We start from the raw sequence: 27,301 nt of genomic DNA on the forward strand, positions 1-27,301 counted from the left end.
CTTACTTCGAGGCTAACTCGATCTTTGTAATATGTAAAAAAAACTTACTTACTTCTCTCTTCCAGCGTACTCCTCGCTCAGAACGCCGCAGTTGCTGTCCATCCCGCCGGGGCGGGTGCCATCATTGAGGAGGACGCATGACTCCCTGCCGCCCGCTTACAGAGATATCTCGCATTCAGCTGGTCAGTATTGTAATATTCCAACATACATACATACATGCATGCATGCAAACATTCATACGTACAAACATGCTTGCATGCATATGTGCATTCATGCATACATACATACACACATACATACATGCATGCATACATACATACATGCATGCAAACATTCATACGTACTAACATGCATGCTTTCATACATACATACATACATATATGCATGCATGCATGCACACATACGTACATACATACATAGAAAATGCTGCAGCGCAGTGTGTTACCGTGTCTTCGCACTGACGCCTCGGAAGCGGCAGTGAACTTAGTTTTAAGTAATGCATTTGACGTCAACCAATGTTGTGAAACCAAAATATTTGACAATTATTAAGCGATATGAAGTATCCTATAATAATGAATAAAATGTTGAATTTGCATTGAATTTCCCCGTTTTTTTTCACATTTTCCATTATTTCTTCGCTCCTTATAGTTGCAGCGTGATGTTATATAGCCTAAAGCCTTCCTCGATAAATGGTCTGTTCAACGCAAAAAGAATTTTTCAATTTGAACCAGTAGTTCCTGAGATTAGCGCGTTCAAACAAACAAAAAAACTCTTCAGCTTTATAATATTAGTATAGATGTATGTCTGTCTGTCGCAGCGCTGAGCCGCGCGGCGAGCCCGGCGGCGCTGGGCGCGCGCGCGGCGCACACTTTCTCGTGTGAGTTGATTTATTGTATGTTATTGTGTTCTGTTCTATTTTGTTGTGTTCTATTCAGATCTGTTCTATACTATTCTATTTTGTTGTGTTCTATTCAGATCTGTTCTATACTGTTCTATTTTGTTGTGTTATATTTAGATCTGGTCTATACTGTTCTATTTTGTTGTGTTCTATTCAGATCTGTTCTATACTATTCTATTTTGTTGTGTTCTATTCAGATCTGTTCTATACTGTTCTATTTTGTTGTGTTATATTTAGATCTGTTCTATACTGTTCTATTTTGTTGTGTTCTATTCAGATCTGTTCTATACTGTTCTATTTTGTTGTGTTATATTTAGATCTGTTCTATACTGTTCTATTTTGTTGTGTTATATTTAGATCTGTTCTATACTGTTCTATTTTGTTGTGTTATATTCAGATCTGTTCTATACTGTTCTATTTTGTTGTGTTATATTCAGAATTCCATACTGTTCTATTTTGTTGTGTTCTATTCAGAATTCTATACTGTTCTATTCTGTTAGGTTCTGTTCTGTTTAAATCTAGTCAGTTCTCTCCTATTCAAATCTGTTCTATTTGGTTCTATATTATATCATATTGTTTTATTTATTGAGAAAACCAACAGCGTATAGATTCACTTTATCAATTTTTATAATATGTAAAAGTGCGCTTGTCTGTGACACCAGGAGGTAACGGGTTCGAATCCCGGCCAGAACGTGACAAGGCACTAAGGTCTTAGATGTTTATCTATATAAGTATTTAATAATTATAATAAATCGTTGAGTTGGTAGCTCGTAACACAAGTCTGGAACTTGCTAGGAGGCTAACTCGATCCGTGTAATATGTCCCGTAGGTATATATTTATTTATTTACCAGAGGCCGCCCGCGACTTCGTCCGCGTTGAATCAATCCGGGATAAAAAGCCTATATGTTATACCGGGTCTTCAGCTACCCACATACCAAATTTCATCGTAATCGGTCCAGTAGTTTTTGCGTGAAAGAGTAAAAAACACACTCGCAAACTTTCGCATTTATAATATTAGTAGGATTCATTTCTTTAAAAGTCCATTCGTCGTGATGTTGCAGTGAGCCGCGTCGGCAACAACCCGCGCCCCGGGTCCCGGAGCCCGAGTCCCGCTCACAACAACAGCAGGGCGCTCCCACAACGCAGGCATGATTACAGGTAATACATACATACATACATACATACATGAAATCACGCCTCTTTCCCGGAGGGGGGTAGGCTGAGACTAACAATCTTTCCACTCGCCACGATCTCTGCACACTCCTTTCGTTAATTACAGGTAATTATATATACATATGGTCACGTCTATATCCCTTGCGGGGTAGACAGAGCCAACAGTCTTGAAATGACTGATAGGCCACGTTCAGCTGTTTGGCTTTAAGATGACAGGTTGCTAGCACATCACCTAAAAGAAGAATACCAATTATAAGTATTTTGTAATTAGTTTGTATAGGTATATATATATATGTATATATATATATTCTGGAGAGGAGCCCGGGGTGCGCCTTCGACCGTGGACCCTGGATTGTGTGAGTCAGGTTTTCACACGAAGCGACTCCCGTCCGACCTCCGCGACCTTTGCAGGGGAATGCTATATGCTCCATCCATCCATATAATCACGTCTATATCCCTTGCGGGGTAGACAGAGCCAGCAATCTAGAAAGGCTGACAGGCCACGTTCAGCTATAAATCCTTCAATCTGTAAAATCTTCGCTTGCGCGATTCAGACTCTTCGCTGTGATTGGCTGATAACGTCGCGTGATTGGCTGTTGTGAATTGTGACGTAGAGATGGCGCCACATGTATTTATCTTATGTATAAAATTCTCTTGTCACAATGTTCGTTCCCGTCTTCCTCCGAAACGGCTCGACCGATTCTCATGAAATTTTGTGAGCATATTGAGTAGGTCTGAGAATCGGCCGACATCTATTTTTCATACCCCTAAGTGATAACAACAAAGGCAATAGAATTATAACAAAGGCAATTAGCTTATTTATTTTTATAAGCTTATTTATTTTAATTACATACATACATACATAAAATCACGCCTCTTCCCCGGAGGGGTAGGCAGAGACTACCTCTTTCCACTTGCCACGATCTCTGCATACTTCCTTACATATTTTAATTAGAATGATTATAAAGAATGTAACAATGACAGTGCACTATACGGATTGAGAGAGCGCGCGATATATAATGTCAAACACGTTCATAGTGAACATTGCTATTGCATTATGCGCAGGCGTCCTTAACATTTTTTTTTTAACTTGAAATTACTTAATAACATAATTTATATGGCAAATGTGCCGTGTGGTTCCCGGCACCAATACAAAAAGAATAGGACCACTCCATCTCTTTCCCGTGGATGTCGTAAAAGGCGACTAAGGGATAGGCTAACAAACTTGGGTTTCTTTTTTAGGCGATGGGCCAGCAACCTGTCACTATTGGAATCTCAATTCTATCATTAAGCCGAATAGCTGAGCGTGGCCTATCAGTCTTTTCAAGACTGTTGGCTCTGTCTACCCCGCAAGGGATATAGACGTGACCATATGTATGTATGTATGTATATGGCAAAACAACGTTCGCCGGGACAGCTAGTGTAATAAATGTTTATTTTTTTTTTATCAGACCAGAGACCGGATACGGAAGTCCGGCTGGAGGAAGCAGGTCTCACTCGCCGCGCGACTGATTAAAGGTAAAATTGTTAATTGTCTTCTTACTCATAAATATATTTACAATGGTCTAGGGATTCGAATCTCAGCGGGAACTTTTAAAGATCTCAAAGAATTCTCGACCTTGACAGATTTTTTTATGAATCTTAATTCATTGTGCCGTGTGGTTCCCACTCCATCTCTTTCCCATGGATGTTGTAAAAAGCGACTAAGGGATAGGCTTATATACTTGTGATTCTTCTATTAGGCGATGGGCTAGCAACCTGTCACTATTAAAATCTCACTTCCATCATTGAAAGCAAAACAGCTGAACGTGGCCTATCACTCTTCTAAAGACTATTGGCTTTGTCTGCACCGTAAGAGATATAGACGTGATTATATGTATGTATGTATTTTAATTCCATCATTAAGTAAAGAAAAAAGCTAAAAAGAGATAGACCCTTAATCACCTTTTGCGAAATCCATGGGAAAAAGATGGAGTGGTCCTATTATATATATTTAAAAAAAAAATATATATCAAAATTGTATATACTTATTAATACAAGATTTTTATTTTTTAATTACAGCAATACACCTACTGAATGATAAATATAATGACTGGTAAAAATAATTCGGCAAAGAAAAAAAACAACAAATATATTTAGCAAAATTTTACGCGGGAATTCTAAAGAAAATGATCTCAGTGTGTTTTTGTATGATAGAATCGTATGTATGTATATTGTATGAATACGTGTCACCATACAAATGTATGTTTGTAAATAGCATATATATATATATATGTATGGGAGGCGGTGTGCGTTATATATTTAATGGAAATATATTATTTATAAACTAGCTGTGCCCGCGACTTCGTCCGCGTGGAATGGTTACTTTGGGCATCATTGAAGCCCTCAAGGATGAATAATTTTCGCAGTATTTTTTTTTTACTTTTTCCATTATTTCTTCGCTACTCATAGTTGCAGCGTGATGTTATACAGCCTAAAGCCTTTTCGATAAATGGTCTATTCAACGCGAAAATAATTTTTCAATTCGAACCAGTAGTTCCTGAGATTAGCGCGTTCAAACAAACATTAGGTTCCCCTGCAAAGGTCGCGGAGGTCAGACGGGAGTCGCTTCGCGTGAAACCCTGACTCACACAATCCAGGGTCCATGGTCAAAGGCGCACCCCGGGCTCCTCTCTAGAGCGGTGAGGATGCGACCGGGACTAAAGCCGGGAGATTAAATACATACATACATAAATTACGCCTCTCTCCCGGAGGGATAGGCGGAGACTACATCTTTCCACTCGCCACGATCTCTGCACACTTCCTTCGCTTCATCCACATTCATAACTCTCTTCATGTAAGCTCGGCGGTTTCGGGCACTCTCGACCTGACCCTTTACCAGGACGTCCTTAATTTGATCAAGATACGTTCGTCTAGGTCTTCCCACTCCGACCTTTCCCTCCACACTCTCCTTGTATATCTGCTTAGTCAACCTACTTAAATATTTTTAATTAAATATTAATTTGGATAAATTAAAACGCACATCGCCTTTCTAAATAAAAATTTAAAAAAAATTGTAATTATTTTATAAATAACAAAATATTGTAAATAAATAATATTATAGTTAATAATAAATTAATGTTTTCATACTATGGGGCGTCTGTATTGAAATAAAAATTTGAAAAAATATTATCCCCATTACTCGAGGGGTAGGCAGAGACTATGTACCTTTCCACTTGCCACGATCCCCGCATACTTCATTAGTTACATCAAAGTTCAAAATTGAAATTATTATTTTAAAATTGTATTTCTTAACTAATTTTAAAAATGTATTTTGGATTCAATTTGGTCAATACGCTTAACCTACGCAAAAACGACGAGGTGTTATAAGTTTGATCAGTCTGTCTGTCTGTGTGTCCATATGGTTCCTGGCCACCGATAAAAATAAGAATAAGACCACTCCGTCTCATTCCCATGGATGTCGTAAAAGGCGACTATGGGATAGGCTTACAAACTTGGAATTCTTTTTTAGGCTATCTCAATTCTATAATTAAGCCAAATAGCTGAACGTAGCCATTCAGTCTTTTGAAGATTGTTGGCTCTGTCTACCCCGCAAGGGATGTAGACGTGACCATATGTATGTTTGTATGTATTAAATTTTATAAAAATAATAATGTTACTGAAACTGTGTTATCTATATAATTTAAACTGGCTATATGTATTCCTACATAGAAAATGAAGCCAAATTAACATGAGTTTACTCAATATTGACTCATTGACGTGATAAATTCAAATTCAAATTCAAAATTTTTATTCATTACTATAGGATACTAAATATTGCTTAATAATTGTCAAAACGTATGGTTTAACAACATTGGTTGACGTCAAATAAATTACTTAAAAACTAAGTTTACTGCCGCTTCCAAGGCGTCAGTGCAGAAGAAGCGGTAACAAACTGCACTGCAGCATTTTCTTCAACAACGTCAACTTCACAATATTAATTAAACATAGTATAGAATGTGGACGAGAGAAAACATTGTTCAGATTTATATATTAATGAGATTTAATATTGAAAAATATACAAAATATATATATATATAAATATATATATATTATCAAATGTAATTTCTAGCAACGGACGCCCCCGCCTATACGAGTGGAGACTCGACCGAATTCATGAGTTATCGTATGCAGGTTTGATTCTCGGATATAATGCATTTGCAAATTTTTTTTTACATACATACATACATATGGTCACGTCTGTATCCCTTGCGGGGTAGACAGAGCCAATAGTTTTGAAAAGACTGAATGGCCACGTTCAGCTGTTTGGCTTAATGATAGAATTGAGATTCAAATAGTGACAGGTTGGTAGCACATCGCCTACAATAGGAATCCCAATTTTATAAGCCCATCCCTTAGTCGCCTTTTACCACAACCATGTGCAAGATATATAGAGGTTCTATTATAAAATATATAGCCTATCAGTCTTTCAAGACTGTTGGCTCTGTCTACCCCGCAAGGGATAAAGACGATGAGTATATGTATTATTCTTCACAACCCGAGCATCAAACCCGCACTATAGGAACCCAACAGTAGGTTCTACAATAAAAGAAAAAATGTTAAATCTACTGCCATCTGTGTGTGAGTCTGTGAGCGCGTGTCGACGGAACAGTCATATTGTTTATTACATACACTGGGTTTTTCACAGAGATATATTAATTTAAAACTCTGTCTAACCCGTTCGTGGCCGGCTACAATTGAGTGTTTTTCAAAAATATCGACGACAAGAATTCGAAATAGACCAATAGCGTATTGGACCAAATGCGTTCGGACATTATTTTAAACATTTGACTTTTATCAGAGGTACAATTTATACCCAATATTTTTATTCATACATACATAACGTCTATATCCCTTGCGGGGTAGACAGAGCCAACAGTCTTGAAAAGACTAATAGGCCACGTTCAGCTATATGGCTTAATGATAGAATTGAGATTCGAATAGTGACTTTTTTTAAATTATATATATACTCGTGATATTTCAATAAGACAAACAAGCTTACTTTCGCATCTATAAATATTAGTTGGTATTTCAAAAATGTCATTTGCCGATGTCCGTATCAGGAGCTGCGAAGACTGACAGTTTTGTTTTAATATAATTATTATAAATATATATATAAAATAAATAAATATAATTATAAAGTAAAGCGTTTTTGTAAATATAAATAGTTGCGGCCGCGTCGTGTGTAAATACTAAGTATATTTTATTGTAATGTTATTTTTAATGTTTATTTTTTTTTTTTAATTTATTATTTGTTCAAATTGCAACATTTTTTTTTTGATCATAATACGTTTTATGAAAGGTAAAGAGTCGATATAACAATTGTTTTCCCTGCTGTTAAATTGAATAAAATTTTTCGACCATCTTTCTAGTCTCGACAACTCTGAACTATATGGTAAATGTTTGAATCATAATTTTATTATAAAATATAATTACTCAGTGACTCGTTATGCGTACCGTCGCCGACGTACCTTGAGCCCCTGTGAATTTAGTTTGTACGATAAGGAAATCAAGGTTTTCTGTAGGTGACTGTACCGAAATAATACCTGTGTGAAGGTATACTTTGTTGGGCCCAAAAAATCACGAAAATTGTTTTAATTTACCTCTAAAGGAATAAAATATCTTGTAATTCTATGTCATGTTTTTTTTTTAATTATTTTTTGCGTTTTATAAATGTTAATTTATCAATAAAAGCCGACCGCCTAAATTTCATTTGCTTAAACTGTTATTGTCTTTTAGAATTTATATAAAAATGAATTTCATTTTCCAATTGAAAAAAAAAAGCGAGAATAATTAACATTTGAGCAACTGTCTGTTTCATAGTCTATTTTTATCGTTTTGTCAAAAATACAATTCACAAGATGTTATTTTAAAAATACTTTTTTTTTTAAATTTTTGATTCATAATATTTTATCCGTAAACTGTCAATATCTTATTTTTATGCAAATATAAATAACCTATGTAAGTTACAGAGAGGAACATAAAATCCCGATCAGTAAATATATATACATATATAAACAAGTAGCATTTAAACTTCCAGGGACATTTCTTCAGGGTTCACATCCGGTTTCATAAATTTTTTTAGCATAATAAAATCGTTTCGCATAACTTTACCTATGCTAATATAGTAAGATATCATTCTATTTTCATATGTGAAACCTTATGCGAAACGTTGTTCATGCAAAAAGACACGTTATGCTTACTTCAAATTATTCCATTGAAATTTATGAGACCCAATATGGACCCAGTTTCTCGTGGCCCGAAAACCTTACACAACAAATGTTAAAGGCGATGTTTTCAAAAGGCGTTATAAAAGTCATCTGACAAGTGTAACAGAAAATACAATGTATGTCACAATTTTGACATTGACACTTGTTTTTAGCGCAATTGCAATTGGAATGCATTTTATCAGCCTTTTGAAAAACTAGCTGCAATATTGTAATGTATTTTAATTAAGAAAAGACAAGTTGTGATGTTCACGAGACAGCCGCAGCGCGCACGCGCCGTTGTTAACAAATTATTATGTATAAATTAAATATTTATTCACAGGAATGTGTTTTATTTGTTTTTTTTTTTTACCTAATAATTTCAGTATGGCGCCAACTATTGCAAGTTGTATAAAGACATAACAGCGGATGTAGGAACTTAAATCGATTGAATGTGATCCAATATGAGATAGGTCTAACTAACTCAACGATACTATATTTTATAATAAATACTTATATAGATAAACATCCAAGACCCAGGCCAATCAGAAAAAGTTATTTTCTCATCTTGCCCTGGCCGGGATTCGAACCCGGGACCTCCGGTGTCACAGACAAGCGTACTACCGCTGCGCCACAGAGGCCATCAATTTATGTCGTATTTGAACGATAATGATTGTTTATTTAAAAATGCGAGTTTGGTGCTTTATATTTATGTATATGACTGAAGTACCAGGGTAGCACAAATTGAAAGGTAGTGTATGAGATGGTTTTAGGATAGATTTTGAAAAGAAGGTATCTTGGAATAATTTCGAATTTACCTAGCACTTTATGTTAGCCTGGTACTTTTGACTACGAAGAATCCAACCCAAATAAGTAATCAGTTGGGTTGGACGACACTCAAAAAAAATCCCAAAACCATCTCATACATATTCGAATACTCACCTCAAAGCTATCCCATACCATCTCGTATACTTCTTTTCAATTTCTGCTACCCTGGTACTTCAGTCTTGATATGCGCTTTTAAGCCTCTATTCCCTTATTTACAAGTCCACCGTTTGGTTGACTTAATTCACCCAGGTGATTAAGCTCAAGTGATTTAAGTGGCATAATTCATTTTTACGTGATGATCGAACAAAGGAACAGATAAACAAAATACCCTGCGTATACGTCACATTACTAAATACTCGTGTTGTGATTTTATGTTAGCAACCTAAAACATTTGATTAACTAGGTACCTAAATACCCAAAAATCTGATTAACTGGCACAGAATTTCTTACTACCCATCCCAAAATTTTGGGTTAATCCCACCAAGCTTTGTCGCACCGGTGGGACGAACGGGAATTTAATAAAATATTTAATTTTTATCCGACGCTTTGTCGCTTACTAATTACGCTTGTCTGTGACACCGGAGGTCCCGGGTTCGAATCCCGGCCAGGGCATGATGAGAAAAGAACTTTCTGATTGTCCTGGGTCTTGGATGTTCATTTATATAAGTATTTATTATAAATATAGTATCGTTGAGTTAGTATCTCGTAACACAAGTCTCGAACCTTACTTCGAGACTAACTCAATCTGTGTAATTTGTCCCGTATATATTTATATTTATTTATTTTATATTCCCGTTCGTCCCACCAAGAATAATGGTGGGACAGTGGTAATAAAAATTAAATTATTAGGCTTGTCCCACTGATAGGACGAAGCTTGGTGGCACGGACGGGAGTACCCGCTAGCCCATAGCCTAAAAGAAGAATTTCCAAACTTATAGTAGTGCATTACTACTCAAAATAAAATAGAAAACGTCGCCGGTAGGGCGAGCGCTGATCTGTGCTTGGGCAGCTGAGAAGTTAATGGCAGACGCCACGGCGGCCGAAATGGTAAAGATGAGCAGGTTGCATTATTCCAGATCACTGTAGGTTACTGGCTACTATAGTTCGCTCTAACAGCTTATGCACTTCACTAAGCCTGACCTCAAAGGTATTGGAAATCAAAGATTTAGTTCACGACGATAAGTATATTTTCGCTTTCAACAATGAGTTACACAGAACTGGTGACATCTACCTCATAATATCAGTATATCGCGACATATCAGTCAAAAACTTTTCAGCAAAGATTTCACGAATTGGAACATATACAACCTCCGACACATCAACGTCTATGACGGTTACCCAGGCGTCACACCTAGCCTGGCTGAAGATCTTCCCTTTGGTGGCGGTCGAGCCCGAATCATCGCTCCCGCTACAGAACTATAGTTTAGAAGGTACGTGTTAACACAGAGACGGCCGCGTGACTAGCGTCGCGAACCGAGAGCTGTACAGACTAGAATGCATTCAGCCGTTTGTAAATGCATTCTGCAATGTTTCCCAACAATAGCATCACGTTTACCTACAGTAATTAGTGATCTAGAAGTGACCATAATACATAAATACATAAATCACGCCTCTTTCCCGGAGAGGTAGGCAGAGACCACATCTTTCCACTTGCCACGATCCCTGCAAACCTCTTTCGCTTCATCCACAATCATAACTCTCTTCATTCAAGCTCGTCGGTTTCGGGTACTCTTGACCAGACCTTTTGCTAGAACGTCTCCGATTTGATCAAGGTACGTTCGTCTAGGCCTTCCCACTCTAACAGTCCAATTCACATTTGCTTTATATATTTGCTTAGTCCATACTGCTTTCATTCATCCCCTCGACATGACCAAACCATCAAATCATTCCCTTGTCTATTCCAGTCACCATATCTTCTTTCATATCACAACATTCCCTTATCGCGCTGTTTCTTATCCTGTCAATTTTACACCTATCATGCTGCTAAGCGCTCTCATTTCCACCGCGTTTATTCTACTTTCGTGCTTTTTCTGCCGCACCCAACTTTCACCATACATTAGTGTTGGACATAATAAGAGTATAAATAAAACCATAATCATATGTAACATATATTTTATTTGTTAGTAGCGTCAACAGCACCAGCTACGACCTCGCACTATGTACATATTTATATTACTGATTTTAAACTTACGCCTTGCATTATACTATTTATAAATACTACAGGTATTAAACGTACCTTTATTTTATCTCGGACCACGAATCATTGTAAAATGATTCTAAACCTCCGAGATAAAATAAAGGTATACGTCACGTGCGCGTTTAAAACCTGTATTATTTAAAAATAACATATTATTTATATGTTTCATATATTTGTCACTGGATATGGAAGAACAACATATCTACCCTTGCACAAAAGGGGATGATGAAATTAAAATTTAAGTTTTTAAAACTGATTACAAAGTGACATTTATTTATTTACTTGAACAACATTAGGATTTTATAAAAAATAAAGTCACAGGTATCATTATATACTAAAAACGGGGCTAGCAAATATACATAAATTATATATATTTACTGTAGTTATTGTAAGAAGGTGAGTGTTATTATAAAGTCACTATGTTACCAGTTTAATGACACTACAAATCATTAATTATAATTTCTTTCGTCTTAAAATTTTAATTCATAATCAGCGTATAGCATGCGTCACAATCATTAACAAAAAAAACATCGAAATTATTTAAAGCATTTTAAATTATTTATAGCTCAATTAATGATAAACATTTTAATTTCGCATTACAAATGATATGATGAAATTATTAAGTTTTAAATCAACAGTATCAATTATTAATTTGTTCATAGGTTTTTAGACACTGCGTGTTAGGCTTAGAAAAGTTAAATTACACTATTACGCTAAACATATTTATTTTTGCAATGTACTCTATCATTGTGATGGTATCATATTGAATCAACTACTTTTCTTTCCAAATATTCAACACACGATAAATGCTTTTTATCACAATTTTGGTGGACCATACAGCGGGTAGCATAATTTTTTTTTGGCATTATTTCCAAATTGCAATCTTTTGGCAAAAACAATGTTTTACATATGAACATAACGGTTATGTGAAATGCGATTATGACAAAAAATGACGCGCACAAATCATGACTTCATAACAGTTATGTGAAATGCGATTATGAAAAAAAGAACGCGCACAAATCGTGACTTTATCTCAACGAGGTAGATAGTGCAAATAGCCGTTTTTTTTTTCAATAGAATATTGATAAAATTGAAATTCAACAACTACGTTATTATCGCGCCAAAATCTATCGCTGTCACGCTTTTTATTATGACGTGAAAAAGGGACAGCGATAGTTTATCGCGAGTGCCACGATACAGAGCTTGGTATAGTTCTCGAGCCTTCTAAAAATGACCTAATATGGAACACACGTTATTCGTCAACCAAACGGTTTGATTAGCGACAAAAATTGCACCAAAATTAATATGGCGTTGATAAAAAAATAATTGAGATTCACTTTTTTTTTCAAATATAGATCAATATATAACAGCGTCTAGCAAAAAAGCCTATTCTTAGTGAGGATAATTACAATATATATACATATATATGTATACTAGCTGTGCCCGCGATTTCGTCCGCGTGGAACAGTTATTTTGGGCATCATTGATGAATGTTTTTCCCCGTTTTTATTCACATTTTCCATTATTTCTTCGCTCCTTATAATTGCAGCGTGATGTTATATAGCCTAAAGCCTTTTCTGTTCCTGAGATTAGCGCGTTCCAGCAAACAAACAAACTCTTCAGCTTTATAATATTAGTATAGATATATAGTCACGTCTATATCCCCTGCGGGGTAGACAGAGCCAACGGTCTTGAAAAGACTGATAGGCCACGCTCAGCTTGTTGGCTTGGTGATAGAATTGAGATTCAAACAGTGACAGGTTGCTAGCCCATCGCCTAAAATAAGAATCCCAAGTTTATAAGCCTATATTTATATAATATTTCTACAACAATACGTCTTTACACTATTTAGTTTGGTATTCCTTAAAACATTACGATATCTTCTTGTAAACTTAACGGCCTTTTGACATTTCTTTTAAAATAAGCAGAACCTATGTAATTATGTTTCTTGTGTTTATCATTCTCGATGATTTTTGTGTACAATAAATTAGTAAATAAAATTGACACCGTAGAATTGTTAAGTTTTGTAATACAGATTCAATTCTCCTCATAAATGTTGTTCTAGCCTCATTGATAACAAAGTTTAAAGTGATACGCTTTTATCTTTTCTAACATGATACATAATAAGCCTTTAAAAATACATACATTTACTCACGTCTGTATCCCTAACGGGGTAGACAGAGCCAGTATTGGAAGTCTGATAAGCCACGTTCAGCTATTTGGCTTAATGATAGAATTGAGATTCAAATAGAGACAGGTTGCTAGCCCATCGCTTATAAGAGGAATGCACACACTTAACATAGCCCTTTCAAAGTTTTAAAACCTAGAACATTAAATTATGTCAAAAGAATATCAGATATTAAGCATTAAATAAAAAAAATATTTGCTATAATCGTGTCCAGTTAAAAGATGTTAGTCTCTGCCTACCCCTTCAGACTAGACGAGTAAAAACATATATTTAAAGACACTGATTTTAATACAAAAAAGAATAGAACCACTCCAACTCTTTCCCATAGATGTCGTAAAAGGCGACTAAGGGAAAGGGTTACTTGTAATATTTATTTTTAAAAAATCGTTTCAAATCATCGATTCACTTTAAACCATAAATTAATTATTTAATTACAATAATACATATGTTAAGTTTCGTACTAAAAATATATTCATTAGCACACGTTTTATTGAAATACAAGCTGTGCCCGCGACTTCGTCCGCGTAGAATAGTTATTTCGGGCATCATTGAAGCCGTCAAGGATGAATAATTTTCCCCGTTTTTTTTTTTCACATTTTCCATTGTTTCTTCGCTCCTTATAGTAGCAGCGTGATGTTATATAGCCTAAAGCCTTCCTCGACAAATGGTCTACTAAACACAAAAATAATTTTTCAATTCGAACCAGTACTTCCTGAGATCATCGCGTTCAAACAAACAAACAAACTCGTCATCTTAATAATATTAGTATACATTACATTTTTACACACAAAAATATAGCATCTTCAACATTTTAATTATTATTATGGCTTATTATTATTTTTTGTTCGACAACTATTAATATTATTAATTGATCTTAATAGAGAAGACATAGGTATATTTAAAACACGAACTGTTTCCTGCGACTTCTTCTAAAAAGAAAAAGTTCTTTTCTCATCACGCCCTGACCGGGATTCGAACCCGGAACCTCCGGTGTCACAGACAAGCGCACTACCGCTGCGCCACAGAGGCCGTCAAACATCGAAATAAAAATAACATCGAAAATAGTTATTGGTACATGGTCGAGATGGGATTTGACCCCGGGCTCCTCTCCAGAGTGGTGAGGATGCGACCGGGACTGAAGCCGGGAGGAAGAAGACTTACCTGGTTGATTGGAAGAAATCCCTCATAGGGATTTATTTAATGTATTTTTATGTACTACTTTACGGGTATTCGGTAGATATTCATTATTTACGGCACGCTACGGCCTCTCCACCTGTCATTACAGCTGTGGATTATCTCTCGTCCACATTCTATTCTTAGTTTAATTGATATTGAGAAGTTGACGTTGTTGGAGAAAATGCTGCAGTGAAGTTTGTTACCGCTTCTTTAGCACTGACGCCTTGGAAGCGGCAGTAAACTTAGTTTTTTTAAGTAATTTATTTGACGTCAACCAATGTTGTTAAACCATACGTTTTGACAATTATTAAGCGATACGAATTATCTTATAATAATGAATAAAAATTTTGAATTTGAATTTGAGCTTTAAATAAAAACACACTGACTTGCCGCTTTTAATCGAATTATCTACTACCTTTATTGCTTGCCGGTTAACTGGAAGAGATCCCTTCGTGGGATAAGTCCGTCAAAGCAAGTGATTTGTTCCTTTCATAACTTAACGTAGATACTATTTTATTGTTACTGTATACAACATTTCAATGCAATAAAGATACAGTAGAACTCCAATTATCCGAATTAATAGGGACCGGGACCCATTCGGATAATCAAATATTCGGATAATCGGATATTTAAAAAAAAAATTGCCATTGGAGAGAATAAAAGCTACGTTTTGATGTTGCACTATTTTTTTTATTGAATTAAATGAAAGAAACATGAAATTTTCGCATGTTTTAAATATAAATAAAATGTACTTATGTACAAGTTTAGAAATAAAAATCATTGTTTTTTAAACATCTCCGTCAATGTAAGCTGTTTTGCGGTCTTCAACCGTTTTCGGATTGTATGATTTGATTCGGATAATCGGCGATTCGGATAATTGGAGTTTTACTATATTACAAACATACATACATACATACACACAGCTCAGTACATAACAACTAGAGCTGAGTCTCGCTCGGCGGGGAGCGTAGCCAATGTCGGGGGCGTCTGCTGCGGCGTGCCGACTCGCCCTGGAACACGTACGGTCACGTCTATATCCCTTGCGGGGTGGACAGAGCCAACAGTCTTGAAATGACTGATGGGCCACGTTCTTTGGCTTAATGATGGATTTAGGATACATATAGTGATAGATTGCTAGCCCGTCGCCTATCCTATCCCTTAGTCGCTTTTTACGACATCCATTGGAAAGTGATAGAGTGGTCCTATATATTTTTTTATTGGTGCCGGGAACTATACATACATATAATTACGTCTATATCACTTGCGGAGTAGACAGAGCCAAGTCTCGAAAACACTGATAGGCCACGTTCAGCTGTTATGGGGTTAATGATGGATACATACATATTCTTATATGGTCACGTCTATATCCCTTGCGGGGTGGACAGAGCCATGTCTCGAAAACAGTGATGGGCCACGTTCAGCTGTTGTGGACTTAATGATGGATACATACACACATATGGCCACGTCTATATCCCTTGCGGGGTGGACAGAGTCAAGTCTCGATAACACTGATGGGCCACGTTCAGCTGTTATGGGCTTAATGATGGATATATATGTATATGTATATGGTCACGTCTATATCCCTTGCGGGGTAGACAGAGCCATGTCTCGAAAACAGTGATGGGCCACGTTCAGCTGTTATGGGCTTAATGATGGATACATACACACATATGGTCACGTCTATATCCCTTGCGGGGTAGACAGAGCTAACAGTCTTGAAAATATTGATGGGCCACGTTCAGCTGTTATGGGGTTAATGACGGATACATACATACATATGGTCACGTCTATATCCCTTGCGGGGTAGACAGAGCTAACAGTCTTGAAAATATTGATGGGCCACGTTCAGCTGTTATGGGGTTAATGACGGATACATACATACATATGGTCACGTCTATATCCCTTGCGGGGTAGACAGAGCTAACAGTCTTGAAAAGATTGATAGGCCACGTTCAGCTGTTTGGCTTAATGATAGAATTGAGATTCAAATAGCGACAGGTTGCTAGCCCATCGCCTAAAAGAAAATCTCAAGTATATTAGCCTATCCCATAGTCGCCTTTTACGACACCCATGGGAGAGAGATGGGAGTGGTCCTATTCTTTTTTGTATCGGTGCCCGGGAACCGCACGGCACATTCAAATATTAATTGTTTAAATATTTTGTGCAATATACAATTTTTTTTTGCTTTTTTCTCTTAGTCATTTTTTTTATTAATTAGTGTGTTTATCACTTTCAAATTTATTGTACACCGACCTTATGGTTTCGACAGAGCTCCGCTCGCTCGCGTGACGTCACGCCCGCGAGCGCCGCGCGCTCCACCGCTTTCGCTTCTCTCGCCGTTAGCGCTTCCTGTTGTTTATACATACATACATACATATAATCACTACATAGTATAAAACAAAGTCGCTATTTTAGTCTGTTTGTCTGTATGCTTAAATCTTTAAAATTACGCAACGGATTTTGATGCGGTTTTTTGTAACAGGTAGAGTGATTCAAGAGGAAGGTTTTTATGTATAATAACATCTATTAAATAATGGAGAAATACTGTTATTTTCAGGGTTTCTAATGTGGTGTCGTAAAATCCTATTTTGATAAATAAACATATTGATTTTTTCCGAATTTTGCACCCGTGCGAAGCCGGGGCGGGTCGCTAGTATAATATAATCGCGTATATTATGTGTGTTTTAATTACGCCGTGTGGTTCCCGGCACCAGTATAAAAAATAATGGGACCACTCGCATCTCTTTCTCATGGGTGTCGTAAAAAGCGACTAAGGGATAGGCTTATAAATATTGTGATTCTTAATTTAAGCGACGGGCTAGCAACCTATCACTATTTGAATCTCAATGGCGTTTAATTCTTCTTCTCTTTTTGTAGGTAATGTTAAATACATCGTTTTTTGTAGGTCGCGTTTAATTTGTCGCTTTTTGTAGGTAATGTTAAATTCGTCCCTTTTTAAAGGTGTCGTTTTATTCATCCCCTTTTATAGGTGGCGTTTAATTAATCGCTTTAAGCAGGTAGCGCTAAATTCCCTCGGGCGTAGCTGTTGGTTAAAAAAACAAAGCTAGTGCTAAACAAACTATTATCTAATATATTTAAACGAGCAATTTTTGTATATACATATATAATCAGGATCTCGGAAACGGCTCCAACGATTTTCATGAAAGTTACAGATTAGGGGCTTTTCGGCTCAAGGAATCGATTTATCCAGGTCCTAGGTTCGAGAAAAGCTCGGTTCCCAAGATATAGAGATAAACATTTTAAAAACAGCGCCATCTCTGGTAGACCTGAGCCAAAAATCTTCAGACCGAGCAAAGCTCGGGCAACCAGGTACTATTACCTGCATCGCGACAGCCTCCTCCATATCGGCCATGTTGAACGGCTCTTCAGGTTTTGGTATACCGCTCAGATCTATTTCTGTGAAGTAATAATAAATACATACATACATATAGTCACGTCTATATCCCTTGCGGGGTAGACAGAGCCAACAATCTTGAAAAGACTGAATGGCCACGTTCAGCTATTTGGCTTAATGATAGAATTGAGATTCAAATAGTGACAGGTTGCTAGCCCATCGCCTAAAGAAGAATCCCAAGTTTGTAAGCCTATCCCTTAGTCGCCTTTTACGACATCTATGGGAAAGAGATGGAGTGGTCCTAATAATAAATAATAAATACATATTTTGTTTGTACAGAATATAGTACGGTGACGTGCCGTGTGGTTCCCGGCACCAATACAAAAAAAAATAGGACCACTCCATCTCTTTCCCATGGATGTCGTAAAAGGCGATTAAGGGATAGACTTGCAAACATGAGATTATTTTTTTAAGGCGATGGGCTAGCAAGCTGTCACTATTTGAATCTCAATTCTATAATTTAGCCAAATAGCTGAACGTGGCCTACCTATCAGTCTTTACAAGACTGTTGGCTCTGTTTACCCCGTCACGGATAAATACGTACATAATTATATGTTCCTCTGTCTAAGATGTGGCATTTATCAATGAATAAAGTGAATTTATTAAAATTAATCCGAATTATATTTTTTTTTTATAACATCCAATGTCAAAAGTACTGTGTTTATTCCATCAGCCAATTACGGGTAAGTATGCTACAGCATCGGCCAATTACACCGAAGATTCTAAATCGCGAAAGCGAAGTTTCTGCTAGTGTAAAAAAATACGATGATTGAGCGTATGACGCAGTGAAAGACTGACGGCCTCTGTAGTGCAGCGGTAGTGCGCTTGTCTGTGACACCGGAGGTCCCGGGTTCGAATTCTGGACAGGGCAGCAGATAAGCAGATAATCCATGATTTAGATTTAAGAGATCCAAATTTGTATATTGACGTCCAATGAAAAATGCTGCAGTGTAGTTTGTTCCGCCGCTTCTTCTACACATGCGCTTCGGAAGCGGCAGTAGTTATAATTAGATATAAATGATGCGACGTCAATAAGTGATACCTTGTGTCCAATTTTGAAAATAAATCTATTCTATTCTATTCTATATATATATACTTATATATATATAGCCGTGTGGCTCCCGGCACCAATACAAACAAGAATAGGACCACTCCATCTCTTTCCCATGAATGTCGTAAAAGGCGACTAAGGGATAGACTTACAAACTTGGGATTCTTAGTTAGGCGATGCGCTAGCAACCTGTCACTATTTGAATCTCAATTCTATCATTAAGCCAAACAGCTGAACGTGGCCATTCAGTATTTTCAAGCCTGTTGTCTCTGTCCACCCCGCAAGGGATATAGCCGTGACCATGTGTATGTGTGTATGTGACCCTGACCGTGGTGCGAGTAGAAGGCGGGCGGCGGCTGCAGGCGGCGCAGCGCCACCGACTCGGCCTTGAGGCGCGCGGCCAGGCGGCGCAGGCGCAGCTCCGCCTGCGCCGACCACGCGCCCTCCTCGCACGCTCTGTCACAACGATACCGTACTTATTGCCAAAATCACTTTTAGCAGATATACAAGGAGAGTGTGGAGGGAAAGGTCGGAGTGGGAAGACCTAGACGAACGTATCTTGATCAAATTAAGGACGTCCTGGTAAAGGGTCAGGTCGAGAGTGCCCGAAACCGCCGAGCTTGCATGAAGAGAGAATGTGGATGAAGCGAAGGAAGTGTGCAGAGATCGTGGCAAGTGGAAAGAGGTAGTCTCTGCCTACCCCTCCGGGAAAGAGGCGTGATTTTATGTATGTACCTATGTATCACTTTTAGTGTACAAAAATTTAACAATCTTTATGGAAAACAACTTTTACAATGCCAAATACCAAAATCACTTAATAACATACCATCAACATTGAGAGAAGAAATTAATACAAAAAATCTTATTAAAACAAAATTAAAAAAATACTTTCTTTATAAAATTCAGCAAGCATAATTCACCCCGTGTGGTACCGAGACATTCTTCACTTGTATTTAGCTGGGTGCGATGCGTAGCATTGCATTTGTAAAACTACCTACATTTTATGGATGTTCAATGATGAGTGCCAGTGTACGTTCAAACCTACATATTATGGTTTTTGTTACACTGTACCAGTTAAATGTATGTAATGTAAAAATATCTAAGTTTAATAATATATAAATTAATTCAAAATTTTTAATTCATTATTATAGGATACTTCATATCGCTTAATAATTGTCAAAACGTATGATTTAACAACATTGGTTGAAGTCAAATAAATTACTTAAAACTAAGTTTATTGCCGTTTACTTTATTTATTACTAGAGATCGCCCGCAACTTCGTACGCGTGGAATCAATCCCGCGGGAACTCCGGGATAAAAAGTCTATATGTTATTCTGGGTCTTCAGCTACCCACATACCAAATTTCATCGTAATCGGTTCAGTAGTTTTTGGGTGAAAGAGTAACAAACATCCATACTCACAAACCTTCGAATTTATAATATTAGTAGGATTATTTAATATTTAGAATCCACTCAACCTCTTTTTTATGGATGTCATAAAAGGCGACTAAGGGATAGGCTTGCTATTCCTCTTGATAACAATATGTCTAGCAACCTGTCACTATATATCAATCTCAACTCCATCATTAAGCCGAACACCTGACCGTGACCCGTCATTATTTTCAAGACTCTGTCCACCCCGCAAAAGATATAGACGTGACCGTGTGTATGAAGAAAGAAATAAATAAAGGGTAAACATGAAGATCTTGTTATTTTATTTTTATTTTTTATTTTATTTATTAAAGACCAACAGCTTACAATATTAATAACAAGTTAACAGTTATAATAATACTAGAGGCCGCCCGCGACTTCGTCCGCATGGAAACCCTATCAATCCCGCGGGAACTCTCGGATAAAGTAAAAGTAAAAGTAGCCTATGTGTTATTCTGGGTCTTCAGCTACCTACATACCAAATTTCATTGTAATCGGTTCAGTAGTTTTTGCGTGAAAGAGTAACAAACATCCATACAAACTTTCGCCTTTATAATAGTAGTAGGATAGGATTTAAGACCTTGTTGTACTCATATTATGCAAATAAAAGTTTGAAAAAGTTAAACAAACAATACTGACTGCGAATGCTGCATCCAAGGTCCTGGGGAGAGTAGCGGCTGCCCCACGGATGTGGTGCACTGTTCTAAACGTGACAGAAGCTGCCTGCCCACCAGCTCGGCGGATGCCCGCTGTAGAGTAGAATAGAATAGATTTATTTTCAAAATTGGACACAAGGTATCACTTATTGGCGTCACATAACTTAAATCTAATTATAACTACTGTAAATGTATCTTATAAATAATAAATATATATATATATATGTATATACGGGACAAATTACACAGATCGAGTTAGCCTCGAAGTAAGTTCGAGACTTGTGTTACGAGATACTAACCCAACGATACTATATTTAATAATAAATACTTATATAGATAAACATCCAATAGAGAAAGTTCTTTTCTCATCACGCCCTGACCGGGATTCGAACCCGGGACCTCCGGTGTCACAGACAAGCGTACTACCGCTGCGCCACAGAGGCCGTCCTTTATGTGTATATGTGCCGTGTGGTTCCCGGCACCATTACAAAAAAGAATAGGACCACTCCATCTCTTTCCCACGGATATCGTAAAAGGCGACTAAGGGATAGGCTTATAAACTTGGGATTCCTCTTTTATGGGCTAGCAACCTGTCACTATTTGAATCTCAATTCTATCACTAAGCCAAACAGCTGAGCGTGGCCTATCAGTCTTTTCAAGACTGGTGGCTCTGTCTACCCCGCTAGGGATATAAACGTGATCATATGTATGTATGTTTGACGGCCTCTGTGGCGCAGCGGTAGTACGCTTGTCTGTGACACCGGAGGTCCCGGGTTCGAATCCCGGCCAGGGCATGATGAGAAAAGAACTTTTTCTAATCGGCCTGGGTCTTGGATGTTTATCTATATATGATGTAAGTATTTATAATAAAACATAGAATCGTTGAGTTAGTATCTCGTTACACAAGTCTCGAACTCACTTCGAGGCTAACTCGATCAGTGTAATTTGTCCCGTATATATTAACTAGAGGCCGCCCGCGACTTCGTCCGCATGGGAACCCTATCAATCCCGCGGGAACTCCGGGATAAAAAGTTTAATTCAAATCCGTTGAGTGGTTCCGGAGATTAGCGTGTACAAACAAACAAACAGACAGACTTTTTTTCCTTAAAATTAATGCTCGGTTACTATTACTTCATCGTAATAAATATTTTTTTGAAAATATACTCTACTAGAGGGCGCCCGCGACTTCGTCCGCGTGGAATCAATCCCGCGGGAACTCCGGGATAAAAAGTAGCCTATGTGTTATTCTGGGTCTTCAGCTACCCACATACCAAATTTGATCGTAATCGGTTCAGTAGTTTTGCGTGAAAGAGTAACAAACATCTATACTGACATCCTGATATATACCATCAGTATTATCTTAAGACTTTGTCACGTTCAACTATCGTCAGTGAACCGACTTTACAGACAGAAGATTTTTTAATAAAATAAATGTACGTTACCTCCGGCTGCCCGCCCCTGGTCTCGGCCAGCGCCAGCAGCACGTCGTAGGCCTCCAGGGCGCCGTCGGCCGCGCGCAGGGCGCCGCACACGCACGCCGCGCGCGACTCCTGCACCGCGCACGCGCTCGACAGTCTGCGGCGCGGGCGCACGTTACCGAGTGAGCGTGTGTCTGTTGGCAAGCCTAGGCAAGACTAGGCAAGCCTAGACAAGACTAGACAAGACTAGGCAAGACTAGGCAAGCCTAGGCAAGACTGGGCAAGCCTAGGCAAGACTGGGCAAGCCTAAGCAAGACTGGGCAAGCCTAGGCAAGACTAGGCAAGAAGAATAGGCAAGACAATGTAAGACTAGGCAACACGTGGCAAGTCTAGGCAAGCCTTGGCAAGTCTAGGTAAGCCTAAGCAAGACTGGGCAAGCCTGGGCAAGATTGGGCAAGCCTAGGCAAGACTGGGCAAGCCTGGGCAAGACTGGGCAAGACTGGGCATGAAGAATAGGCAAGACAATGTAAGACTAGGCAACACGTGGTAAGACTAGACAAGACTAGACAAGACGAGGCAAGCCTAGGCAAGACTGAGCAAGCCTAGGCAAGAAGAATAGGCAAGACAATGTAAGACTAGGCAAGCCTAGGCAAGACGAGGCAAGACAATGTAAGACTAGGCAACACGTGGCAAGGCTAGGCAAGCCTAGGCAAGACTGGGCAAGCCTAGGCAAGACTGGACAAGCCTAAGCAAGACTGGGCAAGCCTAGGCAAGACTAGGCAAGACTGGGCAAGCCTAGGCAAGACGAGGCAAGACAATGTAAGACTAGGCAACACGTGGCAAGACTAGGCAAGACGAGGCAAGAAGAATAGGCAAGACAATGTAAGACTAGGCAAAACAAGATGGGCAAGCTTAGGCAAGACTGGGCAAGCCAAGGCAAGACGTGGCAAGACTAGGCAAGCCTAGGTAAGCCTAGGCAAGACTGGGCAAGAAGAATAGGCAAGATAATGTAAGACTAGGCAACACATGGCAAGACTAGGCAACACATGGCAAGACTAGGCAAGCCTAGGCAAGACTAGGCAAGAAGAATAGGCAAGACAATGTAAGACTAGGCAACACGTGGCAAGACTAGACAAGACGAGATAAGAAGAATAGGCAAGACAATGTAAGACTAGGCAATACGTGGCAAGACTAGACAAGACGAGACAAGAAGAATAGGCAAGACAATGTAAGACTAGGCAACACGTGGCAAGACTAGGCAAGCCTAGGCAAGACTATGCAAGCCTAGACAAGACAATGTATGATTAGGCAACACGTGGCAAGACTAGGCAAGACCAGGCAAGCCTAGGCAAGACTAGGCAAGACGAGACAAGAAGAATAGGCAAAACAATGTAAAACGAGGCAACACGTGGCAAGACTAGGCAAGACCAGGCAAACCTAGGCAAGACTAGGCAAGACGAGACAAGAAGAATTGGCAAAGCAATGTAAGACTAGGCAACACGTGGCAAGACTAGGCAAGCCTAGGCAAGACTATGCAAGCCTAGACAAGACAATGTATGATTAGGCAACACGTGGCAAGACTAGGCAAGACCAGGCAAGCCTAGGCAAGACTAGGCAAGACGAGACAAGAAGAATAGGCAAAACAATGTAAAACGAGGCAACACGTGGCAAGACTAGGCAAGACCAGGCAAACCTAGGCAAGACTAGGCTAGACGAGACAAGAAGAATTGGCAAAGCAATGTAAGACTAGGCAACACGTGGCAAGACTAGGCAAGCCTAGGCAAGAAGAATAGGCAAGACAATGTAAGACTAGGCAACACTTGGCAAGACTAGGCAAGCCTAGGCAAGACGAGGCAAGAAGAATAGGCAAGACAATGTAAGACTAGGCAACACGTGGCAAGACTAGGCATGACTAGACAAGACGAGGCAAGAAGAATAGGCAAGACAATGTAAGACTAGGCAACACATGGCAAGACTAGGCAAGACTAGGCAAGCCTAGGCAAGACGAGGCAAGAAGAATAGGCAAGACAATGTAAGACTAGGCAACACGTGGCAAGACTAGGCATGACTAGACAAGACGAGGCAAGAAGAATAGGCAAGACAATGTAAGACTAGGCAACACATGGCAAGACTAGGCAAGACTAGGCAAGCCTAGGCAAGACGAGGCAAGAAGAATAGGCAAGACAATGTAAGACTAGGCAACACATGGCAAGACTAGGCAAGACAATGTAAGATTAGGGCAAGACAATACAAGACAATACAGGGTGACATTTAAAACAACTGCATCCTTTTAAAAATAGACTATACCCATGCTTCTGAGCCGTTTGAGCCTATTTTTATTTAAATTAAACGTCATCATTTTCACATTTAAAAAACCCTCATAAACTACGTCACACGCTTTGTTAGACCAATACTACAAAAATAAATTTAAACTAAACATGTAAATAAACGTCTGAAAAATAAATTATTTTTCTAGTATCAAGATCAAGTAAAGTACAGAGTTTTCGAGTACGCTCAGCCGAATGAATTGTGTCGTTGACCTCTGAATATGACGTATTTAGGATCGTGGATTTTGATACTTTTTAATTTTTTTTCGTACTTACTGAAACATGAACCAATATTTTTTTTTTAACGTTTTTAAATATCCTTTAGATGAGTACGCTTAACAGTTAAATTTATGCAGTTGAATTAAAAGTCACCCTGTATAATAAGACTAGGCAAGACATCACAAAATTGTAAATAAAACGCGACATACCTGTGCGCGGTGTCGGCGGCGTGGTGCAAAGCGTTCTGCAACACTCCGCAGTCCGCTTGGAGCTTCGCGCAGCGCGCCCGCCACAACGCCACCGACGCCGCGAGCGCGGTGCCTGAATTGAATGTCATTATAGAATAGAATAGACAAACATACATACATATGATCACGTCTTTATCCCTTACGGGGTAGACGGTACGGGAACGAAAATTTTGACACGAGAATGTTATATATAACACTAGCTGTGCCCGCGACTTCGTCCGCGTGAAAAAGTTATTTCGGGCATCATTGAAGCCCTCAAGGATGAATAATTTTCCCCGTTTTTTTTTCGCCTTCTCCATTATTTCTTCGCTCCTAATAGTTGCAGCGTGATGTCATATAGCCTCAAGCCTTCCTCGATAAATGGTCTATTCAACGCAAAAAGAATTTTTTAATTCGAACCAGTATAACCTGAGATTAGCGCGTTCAAACAAACAAACAAACTCTTCAGCTTTATAATATTATAGCTAATAGCTTAAATTTGGAAATGAAAGGTTTAAGGAAAAGGGGAAAACCGAAAAAGAGATGGATGGACGGCGTAAAGGATAGTATGAGGAGAAAGGGAGGGAGTGGCAATTGACAGAAGTAATTGGATAAAACTAACATACTGTGCCGACCCCGCGTAGAAAAAGTCGAAAAGCATTAAGTCCGCCTATTGTACTTTACAAATTGTAATTGTTACAATAAAGAATAAATAAATAAATAAAGTGGGAAATGATAACGAAGAAGAAGAAGGAGACTCACCGTCGTTACTGGCGGCCACCAGCGCCTCACTCAGCTCTGCGTCCGCGCAGACGTCCAGCGCCAGCCTCTGGGCGGCGCCCGCCCACTCCTGATTTACATACATACATACATATATAAATATATTAAGTTGTTTATATACGGGACAAATTACACAGATCGAGTTAGCCTCGAAGTAAGTTCGAGACTTGTGTTACGAGATACTAACTCAACTATACTATATTTTATAATAAATACATACATAAATAAATAACTGCCGTGTGATTCCCGGCACCAATACAAAAAAAGAATAGGACCACTCCATCTCTTTCCCATGGATGTCGTAAAAGGCGACTAAGGGATAGGCTTACAAACTTGGGATTCTTTTTTTAGGCATATGGATCATATTATACAAACATACATATGGTCACGTCTATATCCCTTGCGGGGTAGACAGAGACGACAAACTTGTAAGGACTGATAGGTCACGCTCAGCTGTTTGGCTTAATGATAGAATTGAGATTCAAATAGTGACAGGTTGCTGGCCCATCGCCGTAAAGAAGAATCCCAAGTTTATAAGCCGAGATGTATATATATAGGTGTATATATATATATAGGTATATATATATATATATACTATAGAGTATATACTATAGTTTTTTTTGTAATTTCTAGGTAAAAAAAATGTTTTTCAAAATTTCATGTTGACACGAGAATTTTATATACGAGTAATTATAAGAGTTCATTACCTCATCGCTGGTGCCCTCCGTATCGTCCGCGACTTCGTCCGCGGCCCGCCTCAGACGCACTCTGCACGCTAACTTTGCACGTCTCGATTCACAGCGACCTGTGTTAAACACACACACATACATATGGTCACGTCTATATCCCTTGCGGGGTAGACAGAGACGACAGTCTTGAAAAGACTGATAGAAGCGACGTTCAGCGGTTTTTTGGCTTATTTATAGAATTGAGATTCAAATCGCCTAAAAGAAGAAGCCCAAGCAATAATAAGCCCGTCCTTTAGTCGCCTTTTACGACAGCCACCGGACATCAATTCACAAATATAGATCTCTTAAATCTAAATCGTGGACGTATGCACATTGTCTAAAT

At 38.5% G+C, this 27,301-nt stretch overlaps 3 protein-coding genes across 9 annotated transcripts in view; 2 read left to right on the top strand and 1 right to left on the bottom strand.

Moving 5' to 3' along the window:
• Window positions 1-8,659, top strand: part of LOC106139771 (BTB/POZ domain-containing protein 7) — a 55,755-nt gene extending 47,096 nt beyond the window's left edge. The window contains exons 27-31 of the mRNA XM_060952212.1: window positions 66-182; window positions 818-877; window positions 1,961-2,057; window positions 3,524-3,590; window positions 4,134-8,659. Coding sequence (XP_060808195.1) covers window positions 66-182; window positions 818-877; window positions 1,961-2,057; window positions 3,524-3,584 — 335 coding nt within the window. The 3' untranslated portion in view covers window positions 3,585-3,590; window positions 4,134-8,659. The remainder of the gene's footprint in view (window positions 1-65; window positions 183-817; window positions 878-1,960; window positions 2,058-3,523; window positions 3,591-4,133) is intronic.
• Window positions 1-27,301, top strand: part of LOC106142729 (zinc finger protein ZPR1) — a 247,391-nt gene that overhangs the window by 158,991 nt on the left and 61,099 nt on the right. The window lies entirely within an intron of this gene.
• The window catches only part of LOC106138563 (colorectal mutant cancer protein), a 51,529-nt gene continuing 36,829 nt past the window's right edge, over window positions 12,602-27,301 (bottom strand). For all 7 annotated transcript variants that reach the window (XM_060952200.1, XM_060952198.1, XM_060952196.1 and 4 more), the window contains 9 exons: window positions 26,938-27,035; window positions 26,213-26,300; window positions 25,433-25,544; window positions 22,702-22,834; window positions 21,243-21,352; window positions 19,501-19,628; window positions 18,047-18,123; window positions 16,960-17,055; window positions 12,602-15,716 (listed from right to left, as the gene is read on the bottom strand). In XM_060952200.1, coding sequence (XP_060808183.1) covers window positions 15,645-15,716; window positions 16,960-17,055; window positions 18,047-18,123; window positions 19,501-19,628; window positions 21,243-21,352; window positions 22,702-22,834; window positions 25,433-25,544; window positions 26,213-26,300; window positions 26,938-27,035 — 914 coding nt within the window. In that variant the 3' untranslated portion in view covers window positions 12,602-15,644. The remainder of the gene's footprint in view (window positions 15,717-16,959; window positions 17,056-18,046; window positions 18,124-19,500; window positions 19,629-21,242; window positions 21,353-22,701; window positions 22,835-25,432; window positions 25,545-26,212; window positions 26,301-26,937; window positions 27,036-27,301) is intronic.

Source organism: Amyelois transitella, chromosome 28, assembly GCF_032362555.1.
Source record: "Amyelois transitella isolate CPQ chromosome 28, ilAmyTran1.1, whole genome shotgun sequence".
In the NCBI taxonomy this organism is placed as follows: domain Eukaryota; kingdom Metazoa; phylum Arthropoda; class Insecta; order Lepidoptera; family Pyralidae; genus Amyelois; species Amyelois transitella.